The sequence below is a fragment of the Rhinatrema bivittatum genome, chromosome 5, assembly GCF_901001135.1.
Source record: "Rhinatrema bivittatum chromosome 5, aRhiBiv1.1, whole genome shotgun sequence".
Taxonomy (NCBI): domain Eukaryota; kingdom Metazoa; phylum Chordata; class Amphibia; order Gymnophiona; family Rhinatrematidae; genus Rhinatrema; species Rhinatrema bivittatum.
The window spans coordinates 24,872,418-24,890,652 of NC_042619.1; the positions used below are offsets into that span (position 1 = coordinate 24,872,418).

The 18,235-nt window shown below is 43.4% G+C and overlaps 1 protein-coding gene across 2 annotated transcripts in view; it reads left to right on the forward strand.

Annotated features, from left to right (window-relative positions):
- The window catches only part of DGAT2 (diacylglycerol O-acyltransferase 2), an 80,029-nt gene extending 63,771 nt beyond the window's left edge, over positions 1–16,258 (forward strand). For both annotated transcript variants that reach the window (XM_029602149.1, XM_029602150.1), the window contains 2 exons: positions 5,179–5,381; positions 14,314–16,258. In XM_029602149.1, the coding sequence (XP_029458009.1) occupies positions 5,179–5,381; positions 14,314–14,468 (358 nt within the window). In that variant the 3' untranslated portion in view covers positions 14,469–16,258. The remainder of the gene's footprint in view (positions 1–5,178; positions 5,382–14,313) is intronic.
- Positions 16,259–18,235: the final 1,977 nt, after the last annotated feature.

Below are 18,235 nucleotides of genomic sequence, written 5' to 3' on the forward strand. Positions count from 1 at the left end.
ACAAACTTTATTTAGTCCAATTGTTTGAAACCATACAATAGACACCATACTCCAGATAACTCAAGTCTATATAATAAGTTACAAAGGCAATACAATACTGTATTGTGGAAGGTATTTTTTATTTAGTCATTTTATATACTGTCATTCCACATATAGATCACAACGGTTTACAAACTGACATTCATAGTTATAACATTCATTGGTTACAGCAGTAGTATTCCTATACAGGCATTAATATCTAGTGAATTTTGTTATATATTAACTAATCTAGTACATAAGGCAAGGAGTATGGGGAATTGAGAATTTTCACATCTTTCATTAGATTTGTTTTCATGTTTGTTTTTGTGGTTCTCTATTTTTTGATGTATTTAATTTATAAGCATTTTTAAATAGCCATGTTTTTAGTTCACATTTAAACCTTTCTCAGGTAAAATACATAATGTCTCGGACAAAATTCCATAGCTTTGGGCCAGCTACAAGTACAATGCTAAAATACCAAATAACAGTAACACTTATATACATTGCATGCTCTTTCTGTCCAGACTTGCCCTAGGTACACTTATCTGTTTCTTGAAAATGCAGGATATGTTGTGAACTGCATTTTCTGATCAAAGACTTTTTTTAACCTGACTTTTATATTGCTAACTAAATCCTAATCTAGTGATTTTTTTTTTAATTTGAGCTGATGAGAATTTAGTTCAAATTTTGAGTAATGTTTTCACAGCATTAATATTTATGTAAGACACCTAAAATGTAGCACCATTTACAATTAGGAATAAGCAGTGGTCTATGGAAATCTGAGAAGAGCAATTGGTAAAGAACTTAAATCTCTAAAGCTTGTGCTTTGAAAGGGTGCCCCCTAGTGGATAAAGAGGCGCAAGTTTTCTTTATGCTCAAGGACCTTTGTTTTCTCTTTTCCCTGGGAATTTTTCAGTGTTCATAATCCACAAAAATGGTAGAATCAGAGGGAACAAATTACCCCCCCCCCCCCTTGTTGGTTATAATAAACACTGATAAATTCCAAGGGAAAATAAAATAAAAACTGAAAACAAAGATCCATATTTATGCTTTATATGATCCCTGGAATCATCTTTAACAGCAAAGTGCTTTCAACCTGATACCTCTTAGCACAGCTGGGATATGTTATTTCAAATACCTAGGTTGAAATGCTTGCCTTTGGGTAGAAATCAGAATGCAAGACTAGTGCCAGAATAATTTGTTCATGTTTCTGGAGAACAAGAATACCTAAACCGTTTCCCATCATTGTTTCTGATTATAAGAATTCAGATGAGACTGATCACTCACACTTTGCAGGTATTGAAAGGGATCTTTTGATTTACCACTAGATTCATCTCCAGAGCCTCAGAGGACTAGCACTTTCAGAAGACGTAATCTAACATTCATGTAAGATGCCTGAAAGCCTTCCAACTGGAGGGAAATACCCAATCATGAGTGTATTGAAATTCATTCAGCTGCCAGTGGGTTAAGGAGGTTCCCATTTTTATAAAACTTTACAGGAACTCCAGGCTAAAATAAGGAAAACCCCCTCGGTCCATACTTCCAGTAGCTAATAACATATTAAATAGTCCAGTGTCCAGGTCACACCAAGGTACAGCTTCCTAACCACTACTTGGTAATTGTCTCCTATGAAAAACACAAACCGATTTTCTATTGGTTCCACCAGGAAAGAAATCTAGATATAACCTCCTCCTTCACCAGGAATCACCTTCAACTGCAGGGGTGGGGAAAAGCAGCCCCAGAGCCAAGAGTTTAATCCACTGTGGAATATCAAAAGCTTTCGGGCCCAGGGGGAGTCTCTCACCAGACAACAGTCCACAACAAGAGTAGGGTTAAAAAAAAAAATATATATATATTTTGGGGAAGCATGGTTGAGCAGTCTTAAGGTGCTGGCACGAGGCTGCAATCTCTTTAGGGGCATTGGTTCGAATCCCACTGCTGCAGTGTCACTTTTCAAAGAATTGCAGGAGGATCTTGAGACCGGAAGACTGGGCATTTAAACAGCAGGTGAAACTTAGGGGTGAATTATTTTAAAAGCGTTACTCGCTCTAAAAGGCCCATAATATGCAAGTATCTAGGCCGCGCAGGAGCAGCACATTTTAAAAGCCGCATAGGCACAAGTAAAGAGAGGGTCTGAGAGGCCGAGTTGTGGGTGTTCCGGGCTGGGCCTAACAGTTTTGTGTGTAAATCTGTATTTTAAATCCAGCGGCTGCAGCGTGCAGAGACTTGTTAGCCACGTATTGTTACTGCTGCTCCTGATGAGGTGGAGGTCTGCAGAAATAACTTTTTAGGCCTAACAGAGTGAAGGGTCTGGGTCAACTGGGGGGGGTGGTGGTGCAGGCTGAAGAACCAGAGGGGTCTAGCTGTAATGAGACTGGACAAACCGCTAAGACTGAAAACTGGGAGTGTCCTACATGCGAGCATGTCTTAAAATCCACTTACCTGCACATGTTACAGCTGACAAAGTCCTCAGGAACCAAGTTCGCTCGAGTAACGGCTTTAAAATCAGGAGCACATATATGCTCAACGGGTGTATTTGAAATCATAGGCACACAACTGCGTGCCTGATTAGAAATGCCAGCATATGTCCTCTCTCATGCCCACATGGGAGTGTTTTTTTTTTTTAAAGCTACTGTCCCTATGTGGACAAATGCAAAGTGATGCACATGTGGGGGGGAAAACAACCCACACTATACTTATGTTAGGTTCCATATTAGGAGCTGCTGCCCAGGAAAAGGACCCTGGACATCATAGTGAAATCTTCAGTTCAGTGTGTGGTGGTCAAAAAAGCAAACAATGTTAGGAATTAGAAAGGGAATGGAGAATAAGATGGTGAATGTCATGATGCTTCTGTATCGCTCCAGGGTGAGACCGTGCCTAGAGTAAGGTGTACAGTTCTGGTCACCGCATCTCAAAGATATGGATGCATTGGAGAAGGTACAGAGAAGGGCGACCAAAATGATAAGGGGAATGGAACAGCTCCCCTAAGAGGAAAGGCTGAAGAGATTAGGGCTGTTCAGTTAGAGAAAGGGGGGGGGGGGGGATATGATAGTTTATAAAATTGAGTGGAATAGAACAGGTAAATGTAAGTCTGTTATTTACTATTTGAAAAATTAGACAATGGGGGCACTCTAAGAAATTAGTACCACATTCAAAAAAGAAATTGAAGAAAATGTTTTCAGTTAATGTACAATTAGCTCTGGAATTCATTTACTGGAGGATGTGGTTAAGGCAGTGTAGCTGGGTTTAAAAAAAGTTTTAGATAAGTTCTTGAAGTCAAACTGTTCTTAATTGAGTAGACTTATCACTGCACAATAGCGCCATAGGATCTATTTACTGTTTGGGATCTTGCCAGGTACTTGTTACCTGGATTGGCCACTGTTGGAAATGGGATCATGGGCTTGATGGACCCTCTGTCTGACCCAGTATGGCAAGTTCTTATGCTCTAATTTCAGTCCATAAAGTCAGGTGAAATTGAGAAATACAGTCCAGCACTCAATTTCATTTCATTTATTAAAATGTATTAATCACCTAACACTAAAAGGCCTAGGTGATGTACATCAATACATACATGATAAAAATTAACTAAATACAAGTAACACATTTAGTTTCACAGAAACTAAATAACAAAATACCAATACCAGACCATAATACCAATATCAGACAACTCGGTGCACACAAATAACATCATGGTTCTTCTCTGCTTTCTTTTCTTCAATTTGAGCAAAAGTTACTCAATCTGTCCCCAACAAAGTCCTTTTTTCCTTAAGACTCCACTGAAGATTACAGATGGGGGTGGGGACTTCTCATCTCACCCATTCCTTTAACTGGGCTTCCAGAGAACCAGCATCCCTGAAGACTTGGGGGTTTTTATCGTCCCTGGATGGTCCCCCATCTATATTGGAGGAAGCTCGCTACTGCTCCTTCAGCAACTTCCTCCATAGACACCTAGGCCTGAAATCCTAAAGGGTTTGCTTCCAAGATTTGTAAGCTCCTCAGTGAGCAAATCCCATGTCACAACTCCACCCAGTGCTTGTGCAAGAACCTTTATATCCTTTCAGTTATCCCAGACCCATCCTCTCTGGGGGGGAAGAAATCCACTGCTCCTACTCCACTACCTCCCCAGTACCTCTCATACTGGGAGGCTCCACATTATAACAAAAGGTACTTTGCTAGAGAACCCAGTGGTCATAGATTATCATAGCACAGGAGAAAAAGCAGTTCCAAATGACAATATTTCAGTCTAGTAGCAGCCCATCAGCTGTTAGACATTTACAAAGCTGCCACTTTGACACTTTGTGGTTGGTGCAGTAAGTATAGCTGTGTTTAAAAAAAGGATTGGATAAGTTCTTGGAGGAGAAGTCCATTACCTGCTATTAATTAAGTTGTCTTAGAAAATAGCCACTGCTATTACTAGCAACAGTAACATGGAATAGACTTAGTGTTTGGGTACTTGCCAGGTTCTTGTGGCCTGGTTTGGCCTCTGTTGGAAACAGGATGCTGGGCTTGATGTACCTTTGGTCTGACCCAGTTTGGCATGTTCTTATGTTATGTTCATCTCTGCATAATTTCATATTACTCTGTGGACCAATATTTTCACAGTGATAGTAATCCCGGGTCAAGCAGTTCTGAAAGACTTACTGTATTTCATTAAAATCTTCAACTTCCTTCTATCTTTTTCTCAGATTGCTCTACCATTTGAAAAAAAAAAAAGGGGGAGGATTTTCTTATGCAACCTTTAGCCAGGGAGTGTCCACTTTGTGTGGCTTTGTTCCTGCTTGACCGCATAGAGAGCAATGGTGCTTACCTGCAATCAGATGTTCTCTGTGAACAGCAGAACAAATCAGCCACGGTCCCTCAGCTGGTGAAATCACTGAAGTGGCTTGCACGATGGCAATGGCATTGGCATCCCATGCATCCTTGCTTTTTGGTCTTAGCATTTTTCAAGCTGCTGGTGACGACAGCCACTTGTGTGGCTGATCTTGTTCTGCTGTCCATAGAAAACACCTGTTGCAGGTATGCAACTTTGCTTTCTACAAATACATTGGGATGAAAATGTCAAGAGGAAGTAATGATTCTGTGTAAGTAGCTACTTCAAATAGTTTTAAGTAGCTCAATTATTGTATGGGTTTAACAGATATATTGACATCTTTCTCCTAGAGCGGATTTGGTTCCCGTATACTCGTTTGGTGAAAATGAGGTTTTTAAGCAAGTGATTTTTGAAGAGGACTCCTGGGGTCGCTGGGTTCAGAGGAAGTTCCAGAAGTACATTGGATTTGCTCCTTGTGTCTTTCACGGCTGTGGCATCTTCTCACCTAACAGCTGGGGCTTGGTACCTTATCCTAGACCCATCAATACAGTTGGTAAGTTGTACAGGCTTTGTGTTCCCTCCTTCCCACTGCCAACCCTGCATGCCTTGAAACTGGCTGCTAGTTTTCACGTTTACTGAAGGTGACGGGACCAGTTTTGGACACTGGCACTTGGATTCATTGTTCCGGTTCACATACAGTAAATATACAACTATCCCTTAAACAGCCGATCTAGTCTCCTGTTGTATGAATCGGAAACTGCATTCTGAGAATTGCCTGCTCTGTAGTTAAGACTTGTGTGGTGAGTGCATCTAGTGATAACAGCACAGGCAATTATCTAATGTGTGCTGCTAACGTTAGAAAAAATTTGGAGGAAGGATTTGTATCTATAATTTCTAATATAAAATCACCCCATAAGGTTCAACAATCTTCTATGGTCAGGTCATTGAATCTTGTCACGGACCTACTGGCATTGTCCTAGAAGATTCATTGTTAAGGCTCCTGATTTTAGGTTTTAATAAAAACACACAAAAGTCCATATTCAGTTAGTCTGGATAGCAAAGTTAGCCAGATAAACCTAGAGCTGGCTATCTTAGCTAGATAACTCTTCTCTGGCTAACTTTAGGATAGCTCTTTGGCCCAACCAGACTAACTCAGAATATCGGAGTTAGCCAGATAGCTTATCCAAGTAACGACAATTTTGTGAATAACCTAAATTTTAAATTGAGCTCGATGCTTTATTGGGAACCAGTGCAAATTGCACAATCTCCATTTTTGTCTATGGGAAAAATTCTTTGTAGCAATTTATATACCAAGCAAGCATAAAATTCATTTAGATCAGCCAAGCAACTAAATTCTCAAAAGGCTCACAACTGCAACCTTGTGAAAGAAAGAGAATACATTCATTTACATAAACTGACAATACAAAACCCCAAGCCCAGTGTCCCACAAAGAGGTGGACCCTTAGGTGAAGGGCTGCCCTTTTATACAGGCCCTGCCCCCTTTTGCTTATGGCATACTAAACCACCAATTGTAAAACTGCCGTATGATGAGACCTAAACATGGCTCTAGCACGACAGATGAAAACACTGTTTGAACCAATGGAATAGACTTCGCTCAAGTTTCTAATGTGGAAATTTTATATTCTTTGTAACAGTCATGCCAGCCAGAAGAGTCTGTGAACATCAGGCTTTGGTTGATTATCCTTCTTACGTGCAACTTTTCCAAAATAGGGTAGCACTCCACACATGCCCTAAGATTCTTCCAAAAGTAGTATCAGCTTTTCATATTAATCCATTGGTGTTATCTGTGCTCCTGAGGCCATATACTCCTGAAGGTGAAAAAGCCCCTACATACCTTAGACTGCAAAAGAGTACTAGTTTATTGCAAGAGAATAACTCTGCCTCATCAGGTCTCAGCTCATCTCCTGCAGTCCTAACAGACTGTAGGAGATGAACTGTGGCCAAACAGACATTGTCCCAGCTGGCTAGCAGGTTGCATCATACACTGATACTCTAGCAGGCTTATAGACCAGATACCATCAAGGCTTAAGTCAGACTCATGGCTGCTTCAGTAGTTCATTTATGAGTCTTACCACGTGAAGATAACCTGAAAAGCTGCAGCATAGTCATAGATACCCACCTTTGTGTCCCATTTATTGTCTGGACCAGTGGTTCTCAGCCTCTTTCCCATCGTGACACAACTGACAACGCTCACATCTGACACACTGCTCATTGTAATCCACAGCAAAAATAAAAGTACTTGGGCCTTTGTTTTATTAAGATTGATACAAGGGAAAGACAAGAACTCTTTCTGAACAGAAATACATAAATAGTAAACAGAACAGCACCAACTTCCAGCACTCAAACAGTAAGCACCTTACCTAAGACAAGGCAACACTGAAAATATTACACCAGGCCTTAAAAGTGATATTCCTCCTGTTAGCAGCCTGGCGTGTTCCAGTTCTCTATACAGCCCTACCCAGAAACTACACGCCAGTCACATGTGCAGACCCTACACGCCAGTCACATGTGCAGACCCTCAGCTAACAAAGAATAGAGAGACCATAAAGCATAAATAGAAAAATGCAGCAAAAACTAAACTGGAAACCACAAGAAGCCAGAAACTTTGTTTTCAGTGCAACAAAAGAAAAAGAATCACCAGTCAAGACAAATCAAGAGAAATAAAATCAGTAGCAGTAAAACCATACTAACAAAAAGAACAGATTATTTCAAAACAGCGGATGAATGGAATATCCAGTAATTACAAACTCATAAAATTCCAGACACCAATAAAATTTCAAAACAGCAGACACAAAGACCCAAAAACGAAGTGTAAAAAATGCTCTGCTCTCCATACCCAGAAACGTTCTGTTTACAGGTGCCCGGAGATTGTTGTGAATTGGGGGGAGGGGGTTGCTTACAACTTTCTCCTGTCACACAGGTTCTCAATCACAAACACACATGCTCTCACTTACATAGGCTCTCAATCAGTTGCACACAAGCTCTTTGTCATACATGCACGTGCTCTTCCTTACTTAAACATACAAGTTCTCAATCACGCACTTACATACATGCTCTCTCACACACGCATGATCTCAAACGCATGCTTGCTCACTCAGCCCCCACTGAACTAGCGACGACGGCAGCAGCTGCGGCCTCGAGAAAGGAGTCCCATCGGCTGCAGGGGGGCTGACATTGCTCCGGGCCACGCCGCTCTTGTGCTCCGGGCCAGTGCTGCAGCAGCACTTGTACTTTAGCGTGGTCTCTTCTTCCTGCATGCGCGCAGCTGCTGCACATCACTTCCTCTTCCGGGGGGAGAAGAGACCGTGCCGCCGTGCTCCGCCTGGGCTATCAGCATTTCAAACCCGGGCGGAGGAAGAGTTCTCATCTCAACTGGGGCAGGGGCAGCAGCTGGACCGGCAAGGGACCAGGAAGTTGTGGCGAGACATCGGTGTGTTGCACTATATACCGGTTGAGAAACGCTGCTCTTCTGAAAAACTAACAGTAAATTGGGACCAGCAGTTCTGTGTAACCTGTTTACCCAGTAGTCTACTCTCCACGGTGGGGTCCAGGTTGCTTACTAAATAAATGCGCTGCTGCTACCCTCAGCTTAGGACTTCCACATGCCAGGCCTAATTCAGCCCTGTTCTCAGAGGTCAAGCAGGATGGCAGTCCTCTCGCATGGGTGGCTTCAGATGGAGCCCGGCATGGAACTTTGATCTAGAACTCTTAAAACATACCCCACAGAGCTTGTGCAGCTGTAGTCATCACCCTACCCCTAGGCAGAGTCCCTCAGTCTTTTTTTTTTTTTCCCCCCCCCGGCAGAGCTGTGTAGTCACGGGAGCCGTGTGTCACCGTATTTCAGCTTTGCTCTCTCTCCTCGATTTAAGTGATATTTTTTCTAGAGCTGCAACTTTTTTCCTTCACGATGGTTTTATTTTCCTTTTTCTCGTTTCCTCTGTCTGCCAGCTAAATGGAGAGCCTTAGTTGCTGGGCATTCTGGCAGAATCTTTCTATCCCTTATTAAATTTAAAAAAAAAATAAAATACTGCACTGGCAGTTGAGTATCTGTGTCCTCTCCTTGCTCTGTTTTTGTACCTTTGTCAGGTGCTGGCAGGACTGACTGCAGTCCGTGGGTGATCCGTGTTGGCCGCTGAGCCTGGGGACTCGCCTGAGTTCTACGTAGGCAGGAGTTCCATGTCGTTTCACTGATTGGTATCAGTGGAGTTGAGAGTGCAGAGATTGAGGACCACACTGTTCCTGTTGGGGGAGAGCTCATCCTCCCCACGTTCAAAGGAACTAGTTTCTACGGGCAGGAGCCCTGGATATGACGTATGTTCCCCTCTTGCATGCCAGTCATTGGGATGCAATCTCCTTGAGAGGGTGAGCAGGAGCCTGGTTAAGCAGCTTGCTGCTGCACCTTCGGTGCCATGCCCAGTAATGGTTGCCCGGGCACATCTGATCAGCGCACCATTAATCTGATGCATCTGTCGGGCCTGCCGTTGAGTGCCATTGTCACAATTTATGCTGTTGAGGTGCCGGGGCGCCTTAGATACCATCAGGTTTCATGACCGCCCTTGATGCCATAGTCATCTGTGGATGTGGAGTCTCAATGCACCGGAGTCATCGAATGCCTTGGGCCTCAATGTGGTGGAGTAGAGGCACGGACCTCTAGTGTTGGGGACCAGGTCTGCCATCAGACTATGGTCCCCCTCGATGTCATCAGAGCCACCATCAATGGCCTTGATGCCTTGTGCTGTCTGCTGTCATGGTGCAGAGCTGCCCCAATACCATAGACACCCTCTGAGGTAAGGGCCGCCATGGAAACCATCAGGCATGTTGGCCACCAATGCCTTTCATTGCCGCTCTTAAGGCAGACCACCACTAGCGAGGCACTGAGATCACTATTGGGTGCCCTGGTCATCCCAGAGATTGACTGCAGGGGCTCTTGAGAGCCCTCAAGTGCCACTGAAGCCCTCGAGTGATGGATTTCAGCCTCGAACGGATCAAGCACAGGGGTTGCCATTTACTCAAGGCACCCTGGAATGCAGAGGCATCCAAGTGCAGTGGTCTGGTGCCCTTAGAGGCTCCTTGGTGGTGTCCGATGACACATTGAGGGGCACTGTACTTGACCCATCACTGACCTACAGCTATCAGATACCATGGATGCCGATCTCGGGGGTCCTGAGCTGCTGGGATCAGAGGCCCTGCCTGGATTTGTGCACCATAGGCTGGCTAATGCTTAACATCTATCTTCAGCCATAGCTGCTGGCAAGGGACATCATTAAGCTTGCAGCATCGATGTCCTTGGATGAATAGGTGAGCTGAGGTAAATAGTCGATGGCACTGGCAGTCATAAGTTCTTCTGGGCACCAATGAGGCATGTTGGGGCTGCAGAGCTCTGCCTGCAGATGCCCCTGGCATCATCCTTGGTACTGCCAGTCCATCAATGCCTTCAGGCACCAGGGTCCTGTCTGTGCTACTGGGCTGTTGAGGTCTGTGAGTGCTTGTGGCACCAGGGATGGCACTATATACAGTCGAACCAATCAAGATTCTGTCAAACGTAGTCAAAGCCCTTGGTGCAGCATTGTTTGCCCTTGATGTGATACATTATTGGTGAGCGTGAAAGTACTATGGGCCCTATGAGCGCATCACCACTATGGGCACCGGTGGACAGTGGATACTGCAGGACACGACCGCCAACCACTATGGACACTGTCAGTCGCCATGGACTTTGCTGTCCTTCCATGAAGAAAACTGCAGTGAGCCATTCCTGATGCAGTTTCAAGGGCTGTGTCCAGCCTCTTGGAGCATTATCAGGTACTGGAGGAGGCAATGCTATAGAACACAACCCACAACAATACCATACCCAGAGCTCCAGTGGTATTGGGATGCCATTGTCACATTGTTCCTATGCACGTCACTGGGAGTTACTGTGTTAGTGGAGCGCAGCATGCATGGTCGGGTACAGCAAGGCATCTACTCAAATAGTCTCAGACGATGACAAAGTACTGGGGAGCACTGGTGAGGAAGGCATCACACACTCTGATTTGCCTTTTGGCATCCCACAGACTCTAGCAAGTGGTGCTTGATCCTTGCTGTACAGTGGGATTCTACCCACTAGCACGGCGAGTGGAGTGATAAGTGTTCTGCCATCCATAGGATGGCATACCATTGAGTAATGGTCAGCGTGCTCTTACAGTGGAGGGGAGAGCTCTATTCTCCAGTTGCCCTCTACTGTATAGGTGTTTCCCTTATAGCAAGCACAGTAGGTAGTGCAGCACAGCCACAGGACTGACCTAAGGGAGTAAACAGGAGGGTAGTATCAGGAGTATTTTCCTTCCTCAGAAGAATGTCTTTTGACCCCCCCCCCCTTCCATGTTATAAATCCCCTTTGGGGGGGAGCCCCTGGGTCTCTGTCCCTGGCAGGCTTATTGCTGAACTGGATTCTCAATTCTTTGAATTGGTGCATCTCCTTGTGGGCCAGGGCTGGGGGATGGCAGCAGCGTCATCTGACCATTTTGCTGGGTCCCCTTTGTTGATTACTGTGGTGGCCTTACCATCTGAGGGTAGCTGCTAGTGGCAGATTGGTTGCTCCCAAACCTCAATGATCAATGAGGGTCTCAACTGGAGTTGACAAGATTCTTGGGATTGGGAAGCCTTGATTCTGCTTTCCTGTTCCTTCAGGAAAGGGATATTCGACTGGGTTCCAGGGCAGCGCTTATGGGTTCCCCTCTGGATGCCTGTTTGTCCACCCCTCCATTTCCCGGAGAAGGCATGGCACTGCTGCTGACTGGCGGTCACTCTTGGTTCCTCGTGGGATCTGAGAGCCGGTAGAGCAGTAGCACTCTCCTTAGGTCGTCCTAAGGCACAGCAGGTCTGTTTCACGAGGGAATCTTTGCAGAGTAGCTCTGCAGTGAAGATTAGGGGTTTCTCCTGTCCAGGAGTCACCTTTGATACCTGCTGAGCACAGTGGGCATTTTTAATAAGGACCACTATTGCCAGTCATTCTCGTCTGAGGAACCCTATCTCAGTGAGGTTTCTAATCCATCTAATCTGCGCGTATACCTTTCAACCTGTCGCCATATCCAGGGAGACGAGAGATCCTGCAACAGAGGTGCTGCTTTTTGGTTGCAGTGGCTTGCAAGCTATACTTCCTCATTTTAGGGTTAGCCCTATCTGTGGACAGGGGAGTCCTGGTTCATGCAGTGATTGTTCCATTTACTTGACCCCATGCTGTCTGGGGGGGGAGTATATGCTGTCATGGTTGAGGTAGTAATACCTAAGCCAGGTTTGGGACAGTCTGTTCTAAGATTGCCCTTGCCCTGCCCTGGTGCCCTTAGTTTCCAGGCTGGTGAAGGAATCCTGTTTGACAGGGGTTTGTACTTGTGGCATCCCAGATTCCTGTCCTAGTGGAGTGCTCTGGATTTCTTCCCTGTTGAATTCACTCTCTCAGCTGTTCCAAGCAGGCTGAGGGCTCTATCTCAGAGGGTAACTCCCTACTGGAATCAGCAGTGAGTTATTTGCTTGGTGTCATACAACCTAGCAACTTGTGCTTACCCTGGCAGTCCAGCAGTCTGCCTCCTTGTTTGCTCCTTCCAACTTCCAGTTGGAATTTCAGGGGGATGAGGGGAAAAGCTAAGTGGTATACCTGCAGGAAAGAGACTACTTTTCCCCTATAATTTTGCCCAGCTCTGGTCAATGCTCCCTTTGCTTTTCTTACATCATTAGGTTGCCCAAAGTGTCTTCCTTCTCACCTGAACTATCCTGTAAACAGGATGGATAGCCCTGCCCTTGACAGGGTGCAGTGTGGGTGAGCTTCAGACCTAAATCTCCCTGCTTGGTGGTTTGGGCTAGCGATCCCATTCAGGGATTGCCTTTCATCCCTTGAAACTCTTGATGTTGTCCTGCTGGTCAGCTTTGTCTGGCGCTTTGGCACACAGGGTCTCATAGACCCTTCCATTGATTATTCTTCCAAGCGTTGCTTGGGTTTTCTGCCCATTATACCTGTTAGCCAAACATGGGGCATGCTTCTGCAGCTGCATTCTGTCCTGATGTCAGTGGGCCTCAGTTTTCTTCGGTGTTACAAGACAACCGAAAAACCAACTGGGGCTAGAGAACTCCCTGAAAGAAACCGCAGTTTTCGTCCAAAAGTCCTTCTCTTGTTTACATCTCTAGACTTTTTCCTGTATCCAGGAGGTTCTAAACCTACTGTAGTCGGGATTTACTGATCCGAAACTCTTCTTGTAATGTTATCCGTGATATGGATTATGTTGGCATTTGCAGCATTCACCTGTCTTAAGTGCCTCTGCTATGCATTGGGGTTTTCTGTCTTTTCTGTGTTTTTTTTTTTCTTTGTAGAACCCAACTCTTTTCTCACCTAGACCCCTTATTGGTTAGCTGCCTCATAGGCAAAAAGGAAACGGTGGTTTCAACACGGTGTGATTTCCTACTCTGTCCTTCTTGGACAGCCTATAGTTGGGATTCACCCATGTGAGGACTACATCCTGTGCTTGTCCTCAGAAAGCAGAGTTGCTTACCTGTAACAGGTATTGTCTGAGGACAGCAGGATTAGTCCTCATGAAACCAACCCGCTTCCCCTGGGAGCTGGTTTCTCCATGTATTAATTATATTATAGACTGAGGGACTTTGCCTAGGGGCCAGGGTGATGACCACAGCTGCACATGCTCAGTAAGGCATGTTTGATCTCGAATTTGGATCTTTCAATGTTACGTGCTGGGCTTCATCAGATGTCACCCATATGTGAAGACTCCTGTCTTCAAAGATCACCTGTTACAGGTAAGCAACTCTACATTTTCTGTAGATAGGCTGAATTAGCCATACTAAATATTCATCCACCTCATTGGAGAGTTGACTATCTAGCCAGGTTTGCTCTAAAATTGACTGAGGGGGATTCACAAGGCAATGCACGAATAAGAATTCTCACATGCTCAGAGAAATCTCTACTAGCTGAGGTCTTTTTGGTTTTGCAGGGTATCACCTCGTCATGGCTAATTTGGTCTATGGAAAAACAGTTTAAGTAAACTTGCTCTATAATGTAAAGTTTCCAAACATGTTATAACCTTTACCTAACAACCTTTTTGCATTTGTCTTGAATTATAGAAACAAATTGCTGGGAAGGGCCCTAGCCTTAAATTGATAAGTCAGGTTCACCGTGAGATGACAGGTCTAACTAAGAGCACTGATTTTCTGCTGGGGAGAATCTTCCTTTGTGCAACCATAAGGCAAATTATTGTTAAGATGGTTAGCATGCATCCCCCTACACAATGTGGGTCATGGGCTGTGCTTCTAAGAGTCCACAGTCTTGAACCCTTCTTGCCATTTAAAATAAAACTGGATATTTTCAGTTAACATGTAGATGGGTATATTGGTATCAAAATGGATGAAGAGGGCAGAGGACTCATTGTAATGGCTGGAGATTTTAAAAGGTGTAAATGACTTGCTTTGTCTTAATCTCATTTCAGTGGGGGAGCCAATCACTGTTCCTAAGATTGAAGATCCAACTTGGAAAGAAGTAGATGTCTATCACAGCATGTATGTGGAGTCTCTGGTTAAACTCTTCGACAAGTACAAGATGAAGTTCGGCATCCCGGAAACAGAGATCCTGGAAGTCCGCTAATAGACTGTGTGCACAGTGGTTCACCGGCAGCTCTTTAGGAACTAGTATCTAAGATTTAGTATCTGGATAGGCACGTCCTTTTCGACTTACCTTAAGATGTGAGCTGTTAAAATATTCAACTAGCAGACCTTTATTGTGTCGAATTTATCCTGTGTGAACTGACATTCCAGAGCAGGAGAGATGAAAGTGTCATCCTCTGTACTGCACGTTTTAATGCCACCTCTCCCTTTTTTTTTTTTTTAAAGCAATAGAATTATTGTAAGTTCGTAAGTTTCAAGTCTTGCCAGCCAGCAGCTCTGGAAGAGCTAGACAGGACCCATTTTTAACAAACTACTAAAGCACTTACTTGAATGTGATCAGTGTTGTAATTTAAGCTCCACAAGGAGAACTGCCTTTGTAGGTTTCAACATTACCTGTCTTGTTTCCAAAGGGGGGGAGGGAAGGATGTGAAAATCTTATTTTATTCTGCTAGAAGTCTATCCTGTTACCTCTCCTTGGGACCTTCTGCTTCCAAGAAAATAGGAGCCTTATTTTTCTGAAACATCAAATCAGTTCACCTTAAACTTTCTGCAAAGAATTCTCTTTCATGTAAAATGCCCCACTGTTGTGGCAGTGTTAGGAGTCTTAACACGCTGCAGTTTTCTCAAGTTTGTTAATGAATTGGTGCCCTCTCAGTTGTCATATAGACAGGCTAAAGGTTGAAAAGGCCTGGAGGCTGAGCGACCCTGGCAGTGCCAGAGTCTGATCTGACAAAAAGTAGTTCTGGTACTGGCTGTTGCAATTTCTACAAATATTCCATTGTGTTGTAGTATTTGAGCAGCAATTTAAACTTGATTCTTTAATTTTAGTATGGGTATGTATTTTAGTGCTCTCTTCCTTTTTCAGTTCAGTAATATAAGGGAATGGTTTGGCAGGAAAAAAAACTGCATACCCTACTCTTAACACTTAATGAGAGAAGGCAAATCTTTTATATTGGTACACATGGTAAGACTTTGGGGAAGGAGGGAAAAACAATTCTGGTTCACACTTAATAAAAATTTTACTGTAAACTGGGCCTTGAGTTCAAGTAGCACAAGGGCGATTCTATAGAAAAGCCCCCTTAAAGCACAAGCAATGCAATTTTGGTGACTTGCCCCATGTTTTTTCTAATTTTGTATGTATGAGTTGGAAGCCAGAAAGCATGTAATATAAAGGTCATGTCACTCTTCACCTTTTTTTCCCCCCATAAATTTTATATTTTTCCTAACTTTTTGTCCCTGCTGTTCCAACTATTCAGAAATTTCATTAATCTGTAAGCTTGGATACTACATTATGTATGTCTTGTGGGCAAAGAGGATGTGGCAGGCTGATATGAGAGCAGTACTTTATAAAAACAAAAGTGATAGTATTGGGAGGTGCAATTATTTGAATGTGATAAAAAGCAAAATGTATAGAATTTTGATTAGCAATGCTTCTGTATTAATCTGTCAATTGAATGTAAAATGACCTGCACAAGCTATACATTTGACTTTTTAAACATTTCACAAATGTTTACATGAATGTTGATAGTGCTTATAGTGAGATTATACTGAAGGTATAGTTTCAGATTGCACTACTTGCATGAGTAATTTTACCTGTTCAGTAGTTAATTGTTGAGTATTACAGATCTACAGTGTGCCTTGTAACATTCATAGAATGTTGCATCCTATGGAAGAAAAATCACCTTTCATGATTACCAAAATACTGTACTATATATTTTGCACAGGTTTATGGAAATAAACTTCAATAAAAATTGACTTCTTTGAATATCATTTGGGCTTAGTACTTACCTCCAATTACAATAAGCATCACCTATCATGAATCTTTTATATTTTGAACACTTAGGGCTAGATGTACTTGGTGTTTTCCCCATAGACACAGAAGTGGGTTGAAACCATGGAGTATATCAGCCTCTTTGTGTAATGGAGAAGTAAGGTATCTTAGATGCAGGCTATGGTGTGATGTTTAGCCTAGTTTCCTACAGGGACATTGGACTTAGAAATCATTTTTGTTGCCCCAACATACCCAATATTTTTTAAATCATTCATTCAGATTTAATTATTTTTTTGCATCATAAATATAGATGTCTGCAATGTACAACATTTAGTGTAATATAATTGCTACCAGTCTAGAATCTGCTGGCCATTATAAGAGTACATTCCAAAATCCAACAGCCCAAATTCCAGTCAGCTTATAACTAGTGAATCTCTGCCCTCTGTTCCCTCCTTCCTCCCACAGCTACAGGAAATTCTGCCACTCTACCTCCAAGGAACAAATTGACATGTTTTTGCTTTTTCTCCAAGCAGGATGGCAATCCTTACAAGTGGGTAACATCTGATGGCGCCTGGCCTAAAACTTCTGTCAGTTTCTAGAACTTTAACTGTGCCTCACTGGGCATGTGCAGCATGCCCATTATACCATGCATCTATGTGGGGCCCCTTCTATGGCGCCCACCAGTTATGGATTCTAATGCCTATTTTCTGTGGAAATTTTAAGTCTGGCAGGAATTGTTCATCATAGGGCCTGTGGTTTTTCTACTTTTTCAGGTGTAGTTTTTTTTGGCCATGCTTGAGTGGTACACCAAGAGGCATTGATCTCTCGTTGCCATGGAGCCATTGTTTTGCTTTGTAGACTCACGTCATGGATAAGTTTTAAACAATGTCCTTGGTGTGACAGGATCATGTCTCACAGATCCCCCATTAAAGATGTATCCTGTACCTAGGGTATCTCATGATGTCCCAGGGTGACATCTGTCAACGACACCTGGGGAATGTTGGTCCCAATTTGAGCTTATGGAAAAGCACTTCAGGTACTATAAGAGCAGCTCTACAGGTTAAAAGGTGAGGCGAAAGAGGCTACTTCAGCCAAAACAATCCCTCAAAAATTGGAAGAAGGATCCATCTGAAGACAATAGGATAAAACAAGCATTGTCAAGTTAAGTGTAAAACATTGATAAGACAGGTGGAGAGAATTTGAAATGAAGTTGGCCATAGAGACAAAAACTCATAAATTTTTTAAATATATCCGAAGCAAGAAACCTGTGAGGGAGTCTGTTGGACCATTAGATGACAGAGGGGTTAAAGGGGCTCTTAGATAAGGCCATTGCAGAAAGACTAAATTAACTCTTTGCTTCCGTGTTTACCAATGAGGATGTTGGGGAGATACCAGTTCCTGAGATGGTTTTCAAGGGTGATGAGTCAGATGAACTGAATGAAATCACTGTGAACCTGGAAGATGTAGTAGGCCAGATTGACAAACTAAAGAGTAGCAAATCACCTGGACTGGATGGTATGCATCCTAGGGTACTGAAGGAACTCAAAAATGAAATTTCTGATCTATTAACATTTGTAACCTATCATTAAAATCATCCATTATACCTGAAGACTGGAGGGTGGCCAGTGTAACCCCAATATTTAAAAAAGGCTCCAGGGGCGATCCAGGTAGCTATAGAGCAGTGAGCCTGACTTCAGTGCTGGGAAAAATAGTGGAAACTATTCTCAAGATCAAAATCGTAGAGCATATTGAAAGACATGGTTCAACAAAACACAGTCAACATGGATTAACCCAAGGGAAGTCTTGCCTAACAAATCTGCTTCATTTTTTTGAAGGGGTTAATAAACATGTGGATAAAGGTGAACTGGTAGATGTAGTTTATTTGGATTTTCAGAAGGCGTTTGACAAAGTCCCTCATGAGAGGCTTCTAAGAAAGCTAAAAAGTCATGGGATAAGAGGCGATGTCCTTTCATGGA